Below are 18,310 nucleotides of genomic sequence, written 5' to 3' on the forward strand. Positions count from 1 at the left end.
GAAACAAGACAACTTAAAATGTACAAAACTGGTGATGCACAATGCAGTTTTTCACCAAACCACACAATTAAGGCCATACAGCTCATACCCATCCCACCACAGTCACCAGCCACCTTTCATACTGAGCATGATGTCATACAGTATGGAATACCCCTCAAGCTAGTTTGGGACAGCTGTCTTGTCTGTGTCCCCTCCCAGCTGCTGGTGAAAATTAACCCTGTTGTAGCTGAAACCGAGACATCCACCCCTTACTCCATCTACATCATATCCAGATCCAACGCTTCCTCCTGTCTATAGGCCATCCTTCTAACATGTCTGCTTAGTCCATGGCTTTGGGCTCCACCCATCATAGCAGGAGTGATGATGTGTGCCCTTGGGTTGTTGCATGCTGCGTTCCTCATGTCCTCTAAGGGGAGACCTTATTAATGTTTATAAATGTCTGAAGTATGGGATGCAGGGGGAAATGTCCAGCCCCTTTTCAGTGGTCTGTGGGGGACAGGACAAGGGGCAATGGCTGCAAGTTGGAGCACAGGAAGTTCCACACCAACATGCAGAAGAACTTTTACACCGTGAGGGTGACAGAGCCCTGGGACAGGCTGCCCAGGGAGGTGGTGGAGTCTCCTTCTCTGGAGATGCCCACTCCTTCTCTCTAGGCACCCATCTAGGTGCCTATCTGTGCAATATGAGCTGGGGAGCTGCTTTGGCGGGGGGGTTGGACCTGATGATCTCTCGAGGTCCCTTCCAACCACTATGATTCTGTGATTCTCTCTGTGGTCCTACGGATAAAACCACAGGGACCTTTATGGTGCGTACCCTCTATGTCCTCGCTCTGGAGGAGAGGAATGCTTACTCCTAATAGCTGCACTGCTGTTCTGTACGGGTGGGCATTACACAACTGTGTCATCTTTGAGTTTCTGGACCTCCTGGGACAGTTTCTCTGCAGCCAAGACAAAGGAGGAAGAGAGACTTTCTTGTATTGCCAGTCACCAGCCACGTCATCCACTGTCATCCTCATCACCTTTCCAGTCGGTTATGGTGAGTTGTGGTACGGTGATGGTGTGCTCCATACAAACGTGCCCCACATGGTATCACATCCTACCAGCTGGGCAAACCAGAGAGACTCAGACCTGTCTGTCCCATCCCAGCAGATGGGTATGTGTAGAGTTAACCTTTGCTTTAAACAACCACACCGGCGAGGTGAGCTTCTGTAATCCTGTGTGGGTACTCTGGAGTGACAGCAGTTCCCCAGGGGGTCCAAGCAAAGCACAACTTTACCTAAAAGTGAGTGGGATTGTAACACTTGCAGAGAAAACCTCACCACACTATGTATCTGGAGCAACGGATTGCAGCTGGTAGAATTTAGCAGAACTGGAGGCACTGGTACTATTATGTGCCAAGAATGAGGTTAAATGTTGAAAGATTGAGAAAAATTAAAAGAAAAGGTATAACTAGCCAGAGATCCAGCACAGATCGTCCTAAAGCTGCAGTCCTTGGAGGGCGGGCACGTGCCAGATGTCCCGAATCTATATCCTTTATGCCCCCTGGCCTCACCCTTCAGTGAGGCAGAGCATATCTTGCACAGACTCAGTGCTGAGTTGCAGAGTGTTCTGGAAATGAGTCGGTGGGGAATGGGGGTCCCAAGTGGTCATTTGACCCCCCCAACTGGGCTGATGGAGCAGTGACCTTGTTCAATGGCCTCACACAGGACTTCAGCTAGAAGGTGCACTGCCTCTGCTTGCCTGTCACTGTTCCTTATGGGATAAGGACAGGGTCCTGTTTTCAGGGTGGCAGCTGACTGAGGGGCTGCCCTTGCAGGGACAGCATCCAGATGGCTTATTGGATGAGGCCCCCACCTGGGCATAGTGTCCGGTTTGTCAGAGTGGCTGCTTTGAGATCAAGACTTCACAAGCCCTTACAGCCTTGGGAGGACGGAGGCCCTGGTCCAGCTGCCTGCTGATGCTTGCAGGATCGAGCCTCTTGTGAGGCAAGAGCCAGTCCACAGCACGTTACCCTGCCTCTGCAGGTTCCGTTACCTCGCGAGATAAACCACTCATTCCAGTTCCTGCAGAATGGTATCTGAAGCAATACAGTGTGTCAAGTGCATGGGACTTCATCAGGATTGGTGTAACTGCACGTCACCAGGGTCATAGTAAACTACCTCCTGCACGGCTGAGTCCTTCAGGTACTGGATACCTTGCCCCATGGCAGCTCATGTGCCTGGATGACATAGAAGATCTTCATTGAAGGATACCTTTCATTCACAGCTGACAGAGATGGCCTCCAGAGGCTGAAGGCTTGTGTCCTTTTTCCAATCACCTTGGCAATGCCCCCTTCCCTAGACAGCTGGGCCTCTTCCCAGCTGCTGGGCCTCTGTAGCCCCTAATTCCAGGCTGCTGGCCTGTTGTCTCCACATCCTCACCCCAGCATCGGAGCAGACAGGTAACATTGGTAAATTCAGCTGCTGCTTGGAAGGCAGCTGAAATCTTTTCTCACATCTCAAAGCTCGCTAAAGGATGGGGAATAGGTGCTAACCTCTGATTCTGCCTCTTCCTGACCTTGCGATGACCCCAGTTCACCTTCATACCTCACTAAGTGAACTGATTTTTTTTCTGTATTCCCTCTTCTGTATAGGGGCGACCGGTAACTGCACAGGTTGTGCCTTGGCTCAGCTGCCTTGACTGTCACCAGGGTTTAAGTAGCTATGTGCCTGTCATGGGGGTTGGAGGATCTGTAGTGCCTATGCCTGTAGGGCTGCTTTCCTTCTCTTTCCCCTGCTGGCACTGTCATCATCGAGCAGCGTTTGGTAGACAGTGGCCAGGGCCCAGCAGAGTGCAGTGAGCTGTGCTACCTCAGAATGGCCACAGCATTTTCCTTCAAATATTCTGTCACTTTATCAGGGTCCCATACTTGTTTGGAGAGAAGCTCCAGACCACTGGGGGTGAGACGGTCTCTACACACCTATCCACACTCTCCCACATGCTATGCTGCCCCTAACAGCCCAGCCCTGGCACAGATCTCTGGGTGATATTCTTGAAACAGTATTTTGTAACCCTGAATGGGACTTGAAACACATTCTGGAGACATTATGGTAGGAACATGCTGCTCTCAACATCCCAGGAGTATCCAAAATCCCAAAAGCTGCTGTAACCAGCCTGGAGGGAAACGGGGAGGTGAAAGAGCTGGAGAAAGTATCCACCACCCTCCCTCCCCCCTTCCCCATAGATGGGGTGTGATGATTAAAGAGATGGGGTCCAAGGTAAGGCCAGGACAGTGAGACCCCACTCCAACCCCAGCCTGAGCTCATGACCAGGGCTGTTACAGCGGGTCGGTATCACACAGTGCAGCAGAAGGAGAATCCCGACCCCTGTCCCAGAGGTGACAGGCAGCACCGCAGGGCACACGTGCAGCAGGTAAGGATGGACAGGCCACAGCCCTGTGACCAGACACGGCCCCTCCGTGACCAGCGGTGGCTCCAGTAACACGGCGAACGCTTCTCACAGCTTTGCTTTCACCGGGCCGGGTCAGGCGTCAGTATCCCCACCCTGAGCCCTGCAGGGGTGCCAGGCAGGGCTGTGGGGTTCGGCTGCAGCTGAGCACCACGCGCCGCCCCCTCACCCCCTCCCCAGTGCGGGATGGGGAGGAGCACGGGCAAAGGCGAAGCGTGGGGCTGGGATAAGGACAGCTCACTGGGACAGCGCGGGGAGGGGGAATTAAAACCACCACCACCATTTATAACGGCCTGTCCAAAGCTGGTGAGGCCCAGGGCAGGTTCTCGCTGTGCTGCACAGCGCAGAGCGTGCAGCTCAAAGCTGGACCTTCCCGAGCCACGTGTCCTGTAACCACACTGCCCCTCTCTGGCCTGGGTTCGGCTTGGACACAGTGTGTCCTGGTAGAAAGACCTACCAACCTGTCTCGGTGCATATTCATGTCTCGGTGACACGTATTCCTTACAAATGACAAGCCAGTTTCACCAGGGACATGTGCAGTAACTGCAGAGCAGCTGTGCAGAGAGAAACCCACTTGGGTCTGTCTTACCCTTCAGTCAGACAGTAAATAGTCACTCTGTAACATCACACAGGGGTGAAGGTGTGACTCCCTATTAAATACTGTTAAGTCGTTTTTTCATGTATGGTGTATTTTTCTTCATAAGTAAGTGGAGAGTCCCAGAACAGTGGGGGCTGGAAGGGACCTCTGGAGATCATCCAGTCCTACGCCCCTGCCAGAGCAGGATCACGTTAGGCAGGCTGCACAGGGTTGTGTCCAAGGGGGTTTTGAGTATCTCTAGAGGAGGACAACAGGCAATTTAGCAAAAACTCCTCAAAGATAAAACTTGTCCAAAAACTTGTTCTTCAAAAGCCACTGGTTCCAGAGCATAATGAAACGTGCACTTGAATTCGCAGGCATCCTGAGAATTCCTGGGTCTGGTAAAACCCAACTACTAGTTTAATTTATAATTTAATGAGTGCAGTGCTGCTTCACTGCATACAGAGCAAGGCAAGTGGCCGTGGCGATATGCTCAGACTAACACAGAAGGAAGAGTGCTGAACATTTGTGTCACACTTCCCAAGTGCATTTGTTTTACAGGACAGGAATCGAGATAAGCAGACTTGTCGGAGTACTGCTGAGGCAATTCCAGTCCATCACAGCAGGAGGCTACAGGAACTGAAATGCTGTAACCAGCCCGATCAGTTTATCTTGCTTCTCATTGTCTGGGTAACTGCTCCCTCCCCCCAGCAGGCAGTTTCAGCTTGGCACCTGCTACCTAACAGGATGTGTCAATTCTAAGACTTGGTAAAAAGCTGCTGAAATCTGCCTGCCTGCATCCTTCCTGCCCTCTGGCATCCTGATTGTGGCTCCAGGCTAGCATGGAAGAACAGCAGGAAAAACACTTTCTCAGTCTTCAGAGGCTTTTTAGAAACTTAAGATTCCTCTAGAGCAGCTTCAAAGAAACACGCTGGCACTCTACAATCAGCAGCACTTTCACACAAAGCTGCTGCCTTCTCTTTCATTGTTCTTTTAACCGTGATGGGCAGCGCTCCGGGCCCTGTGCTCAGAAAGACACGTGGTGCCTCCTCTGAGACCTGCAGCAAAAGGAAAGTCAGGACAGAGCTCGGGGGAGCTTCTTCCTCCAAGACAAATCTGTACAGAAGAGCTGGCTCCAGATGCCAGAGGCCTTTTGAGAAGCGTAACGCAGATGTGCCGACAAAGAGAAACCCATCCCAGAGCACAACAGAACTTTCATGGAAGTAAATTCTCATCTGTAATAAGTTTAATAGCTTAATTTATTAAACACATTATGTAAAATCTACATGGTTTCAGTTTTCATGTTTACACACAGGAGAAAGTTTTATTTATTTTTTCAACTTTGATGCGACAAGAGCATCCCATAGTCTACCTTCCTATGGGAGATACAAACATTGAACACTAAGAGAATTCCTGGCTCATTTAACTCTCTGTTCATCGCCTTCCCTTTATTTCCCTCCGGGCCTGGCACAAACAGACAGGAGTAATTCCAAAAGTAATTTTTAAATAATTCCAAGGGACAGTCTGCTGATCCAAACTCCTGGAAACAGGGAGAACTCCTAGAGAGGTCTACAATTCTTCATTTGACAACAAGTTCTTACATGAAAGGTCAATCTTTTTTGGACATTGACTTGCAAAAATAAAACTTCAGTGCCACCACCTAAGAACTGCCAATACACATGGCGCTATTTGTAAGAATTCACTTGAGTGAGTTCTAGGTAGAGGTATTGTTCAAAATCCCCATATGATGCAAGTTTACCTCACTTTTCAGCTGCTGGCACTGTACAAAGGGAAAAATAGGTATTAACTACTTTTCTCAAAGCAACAAAGCTACTCAAACTACCTGCAAACTACGGTTAATGTACATGTAAGTTTGTCATGCATCAAAAGCCAAATTGTGACAGCATGTGAAAGACAATATGTATGTATTTAGCTATATCCCCAAACTTTGGCAGTTAAACTACCCATATGCAGAGGTCAGATCGTACCTTTACTCTGACAGCATTATCACACCATGCCACATACTGTATATCTGCATTATCCTAAGATACAACTCTCCTCAATACTTAAACATTACCCTTTATTATACATCAACTAATTTATATTCTTTTTTTGTTACTGTTTTTTTTCTGTCTTTTTTTTTCCATACAGAGAAAATGCTAGATTTATATAACCATTCTTTATGGTATTCAAGTAAATCTAAATTCCAGATTTTTTTACAAGGAGGATGGAATGTCCAGCTGTTTGTTCACTCCAACAGCTCCTGCAGTTCCTGTTAAAATGGTATGGCACATCCTGTGAAATGGAACTAGCCACCAAATTAACAAAACCTAAAACACAACAACAGAAAAAAAACCCAACAAAACCCCCCCACATTAGAAATGTACACACACTGTAAGTAATTTATACTGACAAGTAAGGAATGTTGTTCATTAAGGCTGTGCTTCAAAAAGATTATGTTTAGGGTTAAGGAGCCTTCATCAAGGCACATAATGGGAAGAGGTAAGCACAGCTGTCCATGGAAGGGAGGGTATGTACAGCCACTACTGCAGTGTGCATGCATGCAAACACAATGTAAAACCGCACAGCTGGTCTTGGTAATAAAACTGAATGTAGTCAAATGGAAGCACCGTGACTCTTCAGTGGCCACAGTTTCACTTCATTATTAAAAACATGGCAAGTATTTCCAAACAAAAAATTCACGATTTGAGGAAAAGAAATATTTTAAACAAAGTGCTTCACAGATCTGAACCCTGCATGGTTGTGCTGTCTGGTCTAGAAGCATTTTGTAGACATCATAGGAGCATTTCACACAAAATTGAGTATGTCATTCAGGTGAGTAAGAAACAGGACATTTCCACAGACATTCCTAACGTTTTTACACTTTCAAGTAGTTGAGTTCTTACGGCAACTGGGTTTTGTAACAAATGTGTGCTACAGCAGTACGGGTTCGTGGATTCCTCTAGCAGCAGAGACCCATCTCAAAGGGCGCGTGGTCTTTTCGGGTTGATCTGTTTACTGGCCTGTTCCTCCTCTTGCAGAGCTGCCCGGAAAGATTTCACTTTATCTGTAATGAAAAAGAGAATGAGTACTGATGTGCCTGTCCTCAACACAGCTCTGGAAACTAAGCCCTGATGCTCTACGTCCCAGCCCTAAATGCACAACACAGAACATTCCTTCACAGAAACAGCTGGTGCTACAGAACTGCAGGGGGGCCAAGGTAAGCCTGAATTCCATACCCATCATGCAAACAAGTTAGCCCCTTCTTAGATGCTGCCCCTGTCTCTAGGTGAGGTAGGCTTGGAAATGGTACCATTGCATTCCCAGCATGGAACCTGTTGGCACTTAAATTCTGCTTCTCACTCACGGAGTGTAGGGAGACAGGCACCACATACAACCTTTTCCTTCCCAGCACCTTCCAAACCACCACCCTCAGACGCACACAGAATTGTATCCAGCGTACAGTCAGTCACTTCTGTACATTCTAAAACCCAGCAGAGTAGCTTGTTCTTCCCCTCCTGTTTTCCTATGAATGTTAATTGCATTTGTGATTAAAACTTGGACGTTACTAACAATAAGTATATAAACGCATCATTTCCTTTCCTATTTCTACCCCTGTCCTCCTCCATTCCCCAGTAATATGTCCAAAAACGTGAAGAAGGAAACCCAAGTGACAGCATAAAGATGTCAGTTCCAGAGTGACAGGATGTATTGTGTTTGCCTGGCAAGGTTTTGGTAGCGGGAGGGAAATACAGTGGTGGTGTCTGTAAGAAGCTGCCAGAAGTTGGCCCTGTGGCTGACAAAGCCAATGCCAGCTCTTAGGGCACAGCGGTGATGCCTCTGGGTAATATAGCTAAGAAGGAAAAAACCCTTCTGGAAGAGGAGCCAGAGGAGCTTTGGAAGATGAGCTTTGGCGGAAGGGGCAGGTGTCTTGGGATGTCTATAGGAATAGACGATGAAGGGATTGAATATAGGGAGAAAGTCAGAAGGGCTAAAGCTGAACTGGAACTCAGACTGGCCAGTTCTGTAAAAGATAATAAAAAGTCCTTCTATAGGTATATTAACAGTAAAAAGAGGGGCAAGGAGAATCTCCATCCCTTATTGGATGCAGAGGGAACATTAATGACAAGAAATGAGGAAAAGGCTGAGGTCCTTAATTCCTTCCTTACCTCAGTCTTTGCTCTTAAAGATGGATACTCATCCTCAGGAACTGGCTGACAGGGAGGGGAAGAATAATAAAGCTCCCATGGTTCAGGAGGAATTGATTAGCGACCTACTTGGCCAGTTAGATACCCACAAGTCAATGGGGCCAGATGGGATCCACCCGAGGTTGCTGAGAGAGCTGGCAGATGTGTTTGCCAAACCCCTTTCCATCATCTATCAGCAACCCTGTCAGACTGGGGAAGTTCCACTCGACTGGAGGCTGGCAGATGTTACACCCATATGTAAGAAGGGCCAGAGGGAGGATCTGGGGAACTACAGGCCTGTCAGTCTGACCTCAGTCCCGGGGAAGATCATGGAAAGGGTCATCTTGGGAGCTGTCATGCAGCACATACATGATGGCCAGGGGATCAGGCCTAGTCAACATGGGTCTACAAAAGGTAGATCCTGTCAAACTAACCTGATTACCTTCTATGACAAGGTGACCCAATTAATGGACAAGGGGAAGGCTGTGGATGTGGTCTACCTGGACTTCAGTAAAGCCTTTGACACGGTTTCTCACAGCATTCTGACTGAGAAACTGGCTGCCACTGGCCTTGACAGGTGGACCCTCAGCTGGGTTAAAAACTGGCTGGATGGCCGGGCCCAAAGGGTGGTGGTGAATGGAACAAAACCCATCTGGAGGCTGGTCACGAGTGGTGTCCCCCAGGGCTCAGTCCTGGGTCCAGTCTTGTTCAACATTATCAGTGACCTCGATGAAGGGATTGAATGCTCCCTCAGTAAGTTTGCAGATGACACTAAACTAGGAGGAAGTGTTGATCTGCCTGAGGGTAGGGAGGCTCTTCAGAGGGATCTGAACAGACTGGACCGATGGGCTGAGACCAACGGGATGAAGTTTAACATGGCCAAGTGTAGAGTGCTGCACATGGGACATAACCCCATGCAGCGCTACAGGCTTAGGGGAGACTGGCTGGAGAGCTGTCTGGAAGAGAAGGACCTGGGGGTGTTGGTTGACTGCAGGCTGAATATGAGCCAGCAGTGTGCCCAGGCAGCCAGGAAGGCCAATGGCATCTTGGCTTGTATCAAAAACAGTGTGGCCAGTAGGTCTGGGGAAGTAATTGTGCCCCTGTACTCAGCATTGGTGAGACTGTACCTCGAGTACTGTGTGCAGTTCTGGGCTCCCCACCATAAAAAGTACATTGAGGTCCTTGAGCAAGTGCAGAGAAGGGCAACCAGGCTGGTGAAGGGGCTGGAGGGCAAATCCTATGAGGAGTGACTGAGAGAGCTGGGGATGTTTAGCCTGGAGAAGAGGAGGCTGAGGGGAGACCTTATCACCACCTACAACTACCTGAAAGGAGGTTGTAAAGAGGTGGGAGGTGGTCTCTTCAGCCAAGTGACAGGAGATAGAACAAGGGGAAATGGCACAAAGCTGTGCTAGGGCAGGTTCAGATTGGACATTAGAAAAAAATTTTTTACTGAAAGAGTTGTCAGGGCCTGGAACAGGCTGCCCAGGGAGGGGGTTGAGTCACCTTCCCTGGATGTGTTCAAAAAAAGGGTAGATGAGGTACTTAAGGACATGGTTTAGCTTAGGATGGGAATGGTTGGACTTATCTTCAAAGGTCTTTTCCAACCTTGTGATTCTGTGAGTGAGAAGTGAGAGGAACAGCTCTGCAGACACCCGGCTCAGTGAAGAAGGGTGCTCCAGAGGCCAAAGCAGAGGTTTCCCTGAAGCCCCTGGAGAAGACCATGGTGAGTCAGGCTGTCCCCCTGCAGCCAGTGGAGGTCCCTGGTAGAGCAGATACCCATCTGCAGCCCACGGAGGACCCCACACCAGAGCAGGTAGATGCCCAAAGAAGGCTGTGACCCTGTGGGAAGCCCACACTGGAGCAAGTTCCTGGCAGAACCTGCAGCCCATGGAGAGAAGGGCCCAGGCTGGAACTGTTTTGCTGGCAGGACCTGTGATGTATGAGGGACCCACGCTGGAGCAGTCTTTTCCTGAAGGTCTGCACCCCATGAAGGGACTCATGCTGGGACAGCTGGTGAGGAACTGCAGCCCATGGGAAGAACCCACATTGGAGGAGTCCACGGAGGACTGTCTCCTGTGAGAGGGGCCCTATGCTGGAGCAGAAGAGCGTGAGGAGTCCCTCTGCTGAGGGGAAAGGTGCAGCCGAGACAACATGAAATGAACTGACCACAACCCCCATTTTCTGTCCTTCTGGCAGAAGGTAGAGAAAGTGGGGGTGGAGTTGAACCTGGAAAGAAGGGAAGGGTAGGGGGAGGTGTTTTAAGATTTGGGTTTCTCATTATTTGACTCTGATTTCATTGGTATTAAATTACTTTTTCCCCAGGTTGAGTCTCTTTTGCCCATGACAGTAATTGCAGAATGAGCTCTCCCTGTCCTTACCTTGACCTGTGAGAGTCTCATTATACCTTTTCTCCCCTGCCCAGATGAGGAAGGGAGAGATAGAGCGGCTTTGGGGGGCACCTGGCCTCCAGCCAGGGTCAAACCACCACAGAGGAATAAAATAGAAACAACCCACCCCACCCAACAACCCCCCACCCCACTGTTGAGTTTCTGCCAGTACAGCATGTCTGCTGGAGCCAAAATAGTTACAGAAATGGAAATGAAAAAATTATCTCTGTGAGGTACCAAGCTGACAAGCTGATTTTAGAAGACAAGTGGAAGAGTCAATTTTGGACACAATGAGAGGCTGACAAAATTCAGAGAGAAAGGCTGCTAAAGAAAAAAGTAAGCCAACAACCAAGCTACTCAGAGCTCTTTAGCAGAGTCTTATGTGACAGTAGGCTCCCTGCTACTCTACAGAACACAGCAGAGCAGGAACTGGGAGTTCCCGCTACTCTCCCCTCATTGCATTAACTTCTTTTTTGTGTACAGTTCATTTGGAGTTTCTTTTTTCTTCCTTTAATGTTTTGGAATAAAGGAAAAGGTAAGCTGTATTACTGTAATGCAAAAAGTTTAAGACAGATATTTTTCCTTCAAACTAGGATGAACGGAGCACATATCTGAACGTGTTCTTAGGCTGCAGAATAAATGCACCTTCCATGGCATGCTGCAGGGTTACATAAGGGGAAAAAAGACTCCCAACATGATCATCACACTCCCCTTGCTGCAAGTCTCCATGGTGTATGAAACCACACTGCTAATAATGCACACTAAAGTGATTAAAGGAATTTACCTCTCAGTTCAGTCAGAATGTCAATTTTTTGATCTAGAATTGCTTCAAGTTGGGTAGCGTAAGAGTCTACATCATAGTCTACTTCTTCTGTCATCTCAAGAAGAGCCTTTTCATCTTCCAGCCATCTAATAGATTCCTAGAAAAAAATTAAACAAAGAAATAACTAAATGCATTAGCTACATACAAGTTTCAAGGCAACAAAGAACTGAATTAGACCTTTTCTCAAGATGACCACCCTTTTAACATCACAGACTTCAATCCTAAAATGAAACCTTCCCAACTCAGCATGACTGAAACCTTACTCCAAATTCAGCAAAACTCTGTCTTCTGCATTGTTTATGTCACACCTGCAACAGATAAGCCCCAGCTACCCCAGGTGTCTTCAAATTCAGAAGATGAGGTGGCTGTAAAACTAAGAAACTTAGAGAACAGAAGTTTATGTCACAGGAATGTCCCCTTAGGCAGGTATCAAACTTTGAAGTTTGGTTTCAATTTTAAGTATGGGATGGTTGCCACTGACTGTAACTGGAGAGTCATTACTACAGTCAACAGCCAAAACAACTCTACCCACAATCAAAACCAGTTTTGAGAGAAGCTGTATAAATTAAGAGCCATTTTAAGCTCACTATTGCATAAACTAACTCCCCAGACAGTTAAGAGTACTGTACAGGTTAGTTAAAACAGTTCTTAAGCATCTTTGCACTCCAAAATATTAAAAAAAAAAAATAGAAAAAGAGAGAGGGGAGAAAAAGTCTTGCAGCAAAGAAGAATACAACCAGGAGCTTAAAGCTTACAGAACCATGCAAAGCTGCAATCAGCAGAATGTATCCCACTGGCAGTGCTCTGATTTAAGAAAAGCAGCTGACAGTTCTGGGCATGCTGGGCCTCAAATACTAAAATTAAGTCTTCCCCTCAGTGATCAGTAGCCCAAGTAATATTGAAAGCATAGTTTCAAACCCCATGTGTGTTTTTGCTTCCAGGACAGATGGAGCTCACATTGGGATAGAATTAATCTCATCTAATGTAAACACCTATATCCAAGCCACAAAGGGAGACCAACACCTCGAGAGCACAGTTCATTTGGATGATCTGTTTGAGATGCTTTCGTTAGGAAGGCATGTTTTGAATCAGCAGCTTCCAGAAGACAGCTGACAGATGACAACTTGTGCCGAGTTCAGCTGGTAGATTCTGTATCGGTACAGCTCACCTCCAGCCACAGCACAAACAAGCCATGTTGTGAAGGCAGGGAGCTGAGGCTCAGACTGCTGGGAGGAGCAGTAAACTCCAGAAGACAGCCAGATGGACACACAGAGGCAGAAACATCTTAAACTAATGCAGCTTGTCTCTCCCTAAGTCGCAAGCATTAGGATGCAGCTACGGCATATGGCATGTGACTTTTGACACTTCTGCACGCTTCACTTCAGGGCTAATGTTTCACAGTAACCAAATCTCCACATCTGCTGTAAAATGTGTTACTTACCCTCCTGCTGTATCACAAACACACATCAATATTCCTCTAAGATACCTAAATTGAGGAGACGTGAGTATTCCCTGCAGGTTTAATGTGCTGCTGCTCTCTTGCAGCAGGTGTGACAGATGGACAGCCTGCCTGAAGCCTCCAGGGTTATGAAGAGATGCAACTGGCATTCCCTTCTGAATGCCAGCCACCCACACCTGCAGTAAAAGATCTGGGGGGTTTTGTGACTGTAAAAGTCTCCGTGATGCTGAGCAGCATTGCTCTGTCTGGGCAGTATTCCTTCCACAGACCCCGAGATAAGTGAAAAACTTTATGTATCTGTAAAAAGGATACTTGCATCACAAGGACAGAGATTAGCCATTTGTCCCTGTTTGCTTGCTTCGATGGGCTTAGCATAATTAATTAATTCTAGAAATCTTTGACAGCAGTGGAATGACCAGATGATAACCTACAGCTTCAACAGTACACACTCTCACTGGGAAAACCTGAATTCCTGGATTGGGATTAAACAAAGTGCAACTCCTTTTACCTGGAAGACAGCCCTGTGATCTTCTACAACTTGCTCCTCCATTTCTACCATCTGGGACACTGCTTCATGGAAAGTAAACAACTGGGGAGAAACTTCCTCTTCCTAAAACAATAGTTAAGCTTGTTAGTCTGTAAATAACTATGGCCACAGAAATCATATTGAACGTGATCCATCCTATTACAGAACATGAAAAGAAACACGCAGAAGGCAGAACCTGACAAAACCAGAATGCAATAGTTCTAACAAGAAAACATCCATAAATAAGAGGAGAAGGCAATAAATTAAAAATGTTCAAAGAGTTAAGTTTAATTCATATTCACTAAAAATGTCCACTACTCCTTGTGAATACCAGAAAACAGAGTATTCCCTGTTAAAAGAAAAAAAAAAACCCGAACTGTAATAGTTGGTTGGAAGAGGAAGTCATGAGGGAAGAATGTTAATTTCTAGCAGGTTTTGATACCTACAGGAAACTCTGCTTTTACCTTCAGCTCTTCATTGTCAATACCACAATAGGTAGAAAAGTTTCATAAGAAAAAAATCAAAGCAAACAAAAAAACCTAACCACCAAAAAAAACACCATCAAAAAAACGCAGCCCAGAAGTGACATTCAACATATTTCAGAAAATAAAAATTAATCCTTTGGAAAAAAGAGTTAAACAAATGTTATGTGAAATATCTAAAATGTACGAAGTGATCAATACATTGGAAGAATGCTCAACTCTAGTTAAGCCACAAGGTTCAGCAAGGATGCTTTTGCTTTCTAAACTCCTCAGAGAGGAGCCTAGTCCCAGACTTGATCAATAGTTTATGTCTAAATTAATATATATGCACATCAATCCTTTATATCACTTAGCTAATATTTCAATGTTTAGCATGCTATTAGTCACTTACTGAGGTTCTGTTGCAGCAAGCAATCTCTCAACCTCAAAAAAACCCTTGAGAGGCATCAACTCCTGCAGTGCAGCCCACCACTGTGCAGGATTGCTCAATGGGCTCTGGGCTGTCCACTATTTAAGGAGTAAGATGTTTGACTTCCAGTCATACCTGCATACCAGCACCATGTCTGGGTAGCTACTCCACACAGCCCCTGACTACCCTGTTGCCATCTGTCCCCCAAAGTCCAGCTAAGCCAGGGGAAGCCATCACAACCCCCAAGGGTGGTTATGGCTTAAGGTGGGGGAGGAGCACACCACTACAATTTTCTTAATGATCTTGTTAACAGGCTGTAGCCACACATTACTCTGGATTTGCTCTGCGACTGTACTTATCATCATCTCTGCCCACGTAATGCTGTAGGCCACTCACGTTTTGCTCACAAAGCAGTTTGAGATCATCTCTCTGAGGAGAGCTCCCTACACCCCACTGTGTCTCCAAGTCCTCAATCTGACTGGAAGCATGGTGTATAACGGGACGGATCTCTCCCGTGGCACTAGGGTCCACCGTCAGCTCCTTCACCCTACAAGCAGAACAAGTTTCATTTGTGAATTAGTAACCTCCCCAGCAAGACAGTCACAACCAAAAGTAAAGCTCTATGGGTTTATGTACAATTAATTCATTTAATAAGGATGATGATGTCAGCTTCACAAATTCAATGTACTTTCAGTGACGAAAAGATTTTAGTCCAACTCCTAAAAAGCACAGGTCATTGAATTTCAACTACCTGCAGCTGGGTTACAGTCTACCTTCCAGCAAGCAGCATTTTCTGATAGAAATGGTACCACTCATTAACCCTTAAGAGCAAAAAAGCCTCCAAACCCTCGAATTTAACTCCTTAAAGATGAGTAATATTTGAAAGGAAAGTTCATTCCGCAGCCTAGAACAGAGCATCTTTCTTCTTCTGTGCAGACAATTAATCTTTAAAAAAAGTTAGTTCATCATTACCTCACTAGCTGGGGTAAAAGCAAATCCACCAAGAATTCTGAATAGTAATCTGCAGGCAAGTATATCTCACAGAATGAACATACCCTTTAATTAAAATAATTTCAAAGGTCTAAGTATCTTATTAAAATGTTAAGACTCTTGCAGCATGAAAATAGTTTAATAGATTGGTAATGATTCTGCCAAAAACAGCCCATTTAAAAACAAGTTTGAAGTGGGCATATCCAAGGCTGTGAGTATAGCAAGGTTTACAATATATTCTTCATTTTTCAAAAAGGAAAAACATTTTTTCAAATAGCACTGTTTTTACTACAATGAAAACTGGTCATATTCATCTTCAGAATCATGAATTAAGAATACATATGGATGAATTATTTTTTTTAATTTCTTTAAAATCAGAGATATTCAAATTACCCTAAACACAGACTTGTCAGATTTGGTCCACTAAATGTACAAAGATGACATCACCATTTAAAAAATAAAAAATGTATGAAGGAAACTAGCAAGCCTGGATACAGAGTGTGGATGTTTAAGGAGGGTAAACAAAATACTGGGAAGATGATTGCAGATCATGCAGAACTATTACCTGCCAAACAAAATAAAAACAAAGTATGTGTGACTCAAGGCAAGGGGACTAATGAAAGGTTGGTCTGTAAAATAACATAGCTAAAAAGAAAACTTAAAAATAAAGATTCCATGTATAGAATGAAGTAGACCTGGTGATTGAAGGAGAAAAGTCGTCATACTCATAGGAAGGAGAGAGATCAGAGCGACTGCCACTACCCTGTGAGAAGGGAATGTCCGAAGGACTAATTCCAAATTCCTTTACTCTGCAGCAGCAAAATACAGCAGCAAATTAAAAGAAAATGTTCTCGTAAACACAGTTAAAGTGACAACTCTTTGTTTTGCATATTAATGGTTTAACAACAAAGTTACTTTTTACATCAAAACACAAGTGCGCCAACACATTTTAAAGTTCTGCAAACAGAGTTACAGGTCACTAACAACAGCAAACAAGACCCAATTGGCAGGGACTCTAACACCAGTGTGTCCAGGAGAGCAACTCCTGACTTTAATTATTCCACTAAATGTCTCCTTTCAAAATATCAAGCCAGGACAGCTACAAAAATTTACATTGTTTCCTGCCCTGTCCTACCCCATGCACACACTGGCCCCCAGCACCTAAAGCCCAGCTGAACTATGAAAACGGAATGTTGCTAGGAAAAAAATTAAAATACTATGGAGAACAGATGTGGCAGCTTCACAGTGACAGGTGTTTACTTGACAACGAACAATTTAACACCAAGGGGAAGAAACACTATACTGACTATGCAAGGAAAAGCTGTTTCATTAGTTTTGCAGGGTCTTTTTATAGTCACTTCAATAATGTGAGTTCTACAAGGGGTAAAATACCCAGCAAGTCCCAATGAGTGTGCGAGTTCTACATGGGGTAAAATACCCAGCAAGTCCCAATGAGTGTGCAAGGTCCTTCCCTACGGGTCCGTAAGCAGGGGAGCAGATGCCTCCTCACCAGGAAGGAGGTTGCACAGACTGGCACAAGCCAGGCAGATTTGTTATGATCTCCCTTGGTCCACACTCAAAGACATCTGGATACTGAGAGGGGTGGGTGCCAAGCTTTCCTAGCCTGCATCTTGTGTCCAATTAGCCATCGGCCAGGGGTTCCCAGCCAAGGAGGAGCAGACTTGGCTCTGCCCTTACACTAAGGCAATCAGGCCACTAGATGGTAGCCTCTTCTGGCCAAGCTAGGGTTTCTGATGGGCTGTTTCCCTCCCTTGTGTTTTTCAGCAAAGCACAGAAGCGTCTCCTGATCTCAGTTCTGGCTGCAGGGACAATGCAGGACCTGATGACCCCATCTTCACAGACATTAAACAAAGGATAACTGTAGCAGGGAAGGGCTCCTTCCACACTCAGTGAAGAGAGATGAACACTTTCAGAGAGCAGTACAGGTCTCAGAGGTGCTGCATCAGCCTCTGGAGGTGCTGATATCCCTACACTGATTACAGTCACTGTTGGATTAACTGACTCTTTACTGAGGGGTCTCAGGTATTTGCCTGAAGATGAGAAGTATGACACTTCATGTATATGTATGGAGCAGACTGGGAACTGCAGGCAGTTCCACCAAGGGGACGAAAACAGCCCCACGCTGCAGACAGGTATTCCAGCTAACACCCTAGGGAACCATCAGGAAAACCCACTAACCCTAATGCAAAAGATGGTGCCTCCAGAGCAGGAGCAAAACTCAATAGCAGCATCTCCCACATTCCTTGCAACACATACTATCTATCTCTAGATAATGGCGTAAATGCAGATCCTATTGATTAGCTGTTAATGGTTGTAAAAAGTGACAATTTAAATTAAATGTGAGCCTGGATCAGTAATCTGGTTTCCATTAAACTGAAATTAAACAATGCACACATGGCAAAATCATTTGAGTAGCTAGAATAATTCTACAAGAAGAAACAACAGTTCCAAATGTCAGAGGTGCAGTACAGGTAGAAGCAGTGACATTCTCCATACCTGTTTGCATATCTCAGCGTATTCAGAGTGTTTTCGCATGACGCCATCCCCGGAGAAATTGTAGCAATCTGCAGGAAACACACCACACCTTAGTAAGTTGCTCTGTACTGATGAAATGGTAGATAATTCAAATCAACTTTATTTTTAAAAACTCCAGTTTCATTTGAGACCTATGAAAACTGTCTACTATGTACAGCTGTCCTTACAGAATGACATCTCAAGGAAACAGATGTCAAGACAAAGCTTCGATTTAATGTTTTTAATTGTACTTGGAACATTAAGAATTCAGTCAATTTTCCCCCATGTCATGGTAGCATGATATCTAAATGCAAAACTCTTAACTGGAAAAAATAAAAACTCCTCAGAAAGGGAAATAAGCAACTCAGTATAAAGTAAATCTAATATATCACGAAAACAACTACCAGATTATTACTTTTCTATATCTAGGTCTCCATTCAAGCAGACTGTACACTGATTTATATCTAGGTCTCCATTCAAGCAGACTGT

General features: G+C 45.5%; 1 protein-coding gene across 3 annotated transcripts in view; it reads right to left on the reverse strand.

Moving 5' to 3' along the window:
* Window positions 1-5,281: 5,281 nt before the first annotated feature.
* The window catches only part of KIF2A (kinesin family member 2A), a gene marked incomplete at its 5' end in the record, with an annotated part of 59,272 nt that continues 46,243 nt past the window's right edge, over window positions 5,282-18,310 (reverse strand). For 2 of the 3 annotated variants that reach the window (XM_084278726.1, XM_084278725.1), the window contains 5 exons: window positions 5,282-7,090; window positions 11,382-11,517; window positions 13,388-13,489; window positions 14,693-14,843; window positions 17,804-17,871. In XM_084278726.1, the coding sequence (XP_084134852.1) occupies window positions 7,005-7,090; window positions 11,382-11,517; window positions 13,388-13,489; window positions 14,693-14,843; window positions 17,804-17,871 (543 nt within the window). In that variant the 3' untranslated portion in view covers window positions 5,282-7,004. Of the gene's footprint in view, window positions 7,091-11,381; window positions 11,518-13,387; window positions 13,490-14,692; window positions 14,844-15,981; window positions 16,096-17,803; window positions 17,872-18,310 lie in introns of all 3 variants that reach the window. The other variant, XM_084278724.1, reaches the window with a different exon arrangement.

This window comes from Gallinula chloropus (genome assembly GCF_964237585.1).
Source record: "Gallinula chloropus genome assembly, chromosome: Z".
Lineage (NCBI taxonomy): Eukaryota > Metazoa > Chordata > Aves > Gruiformes > Rallidae > Gallinula > Gallinula chloropus.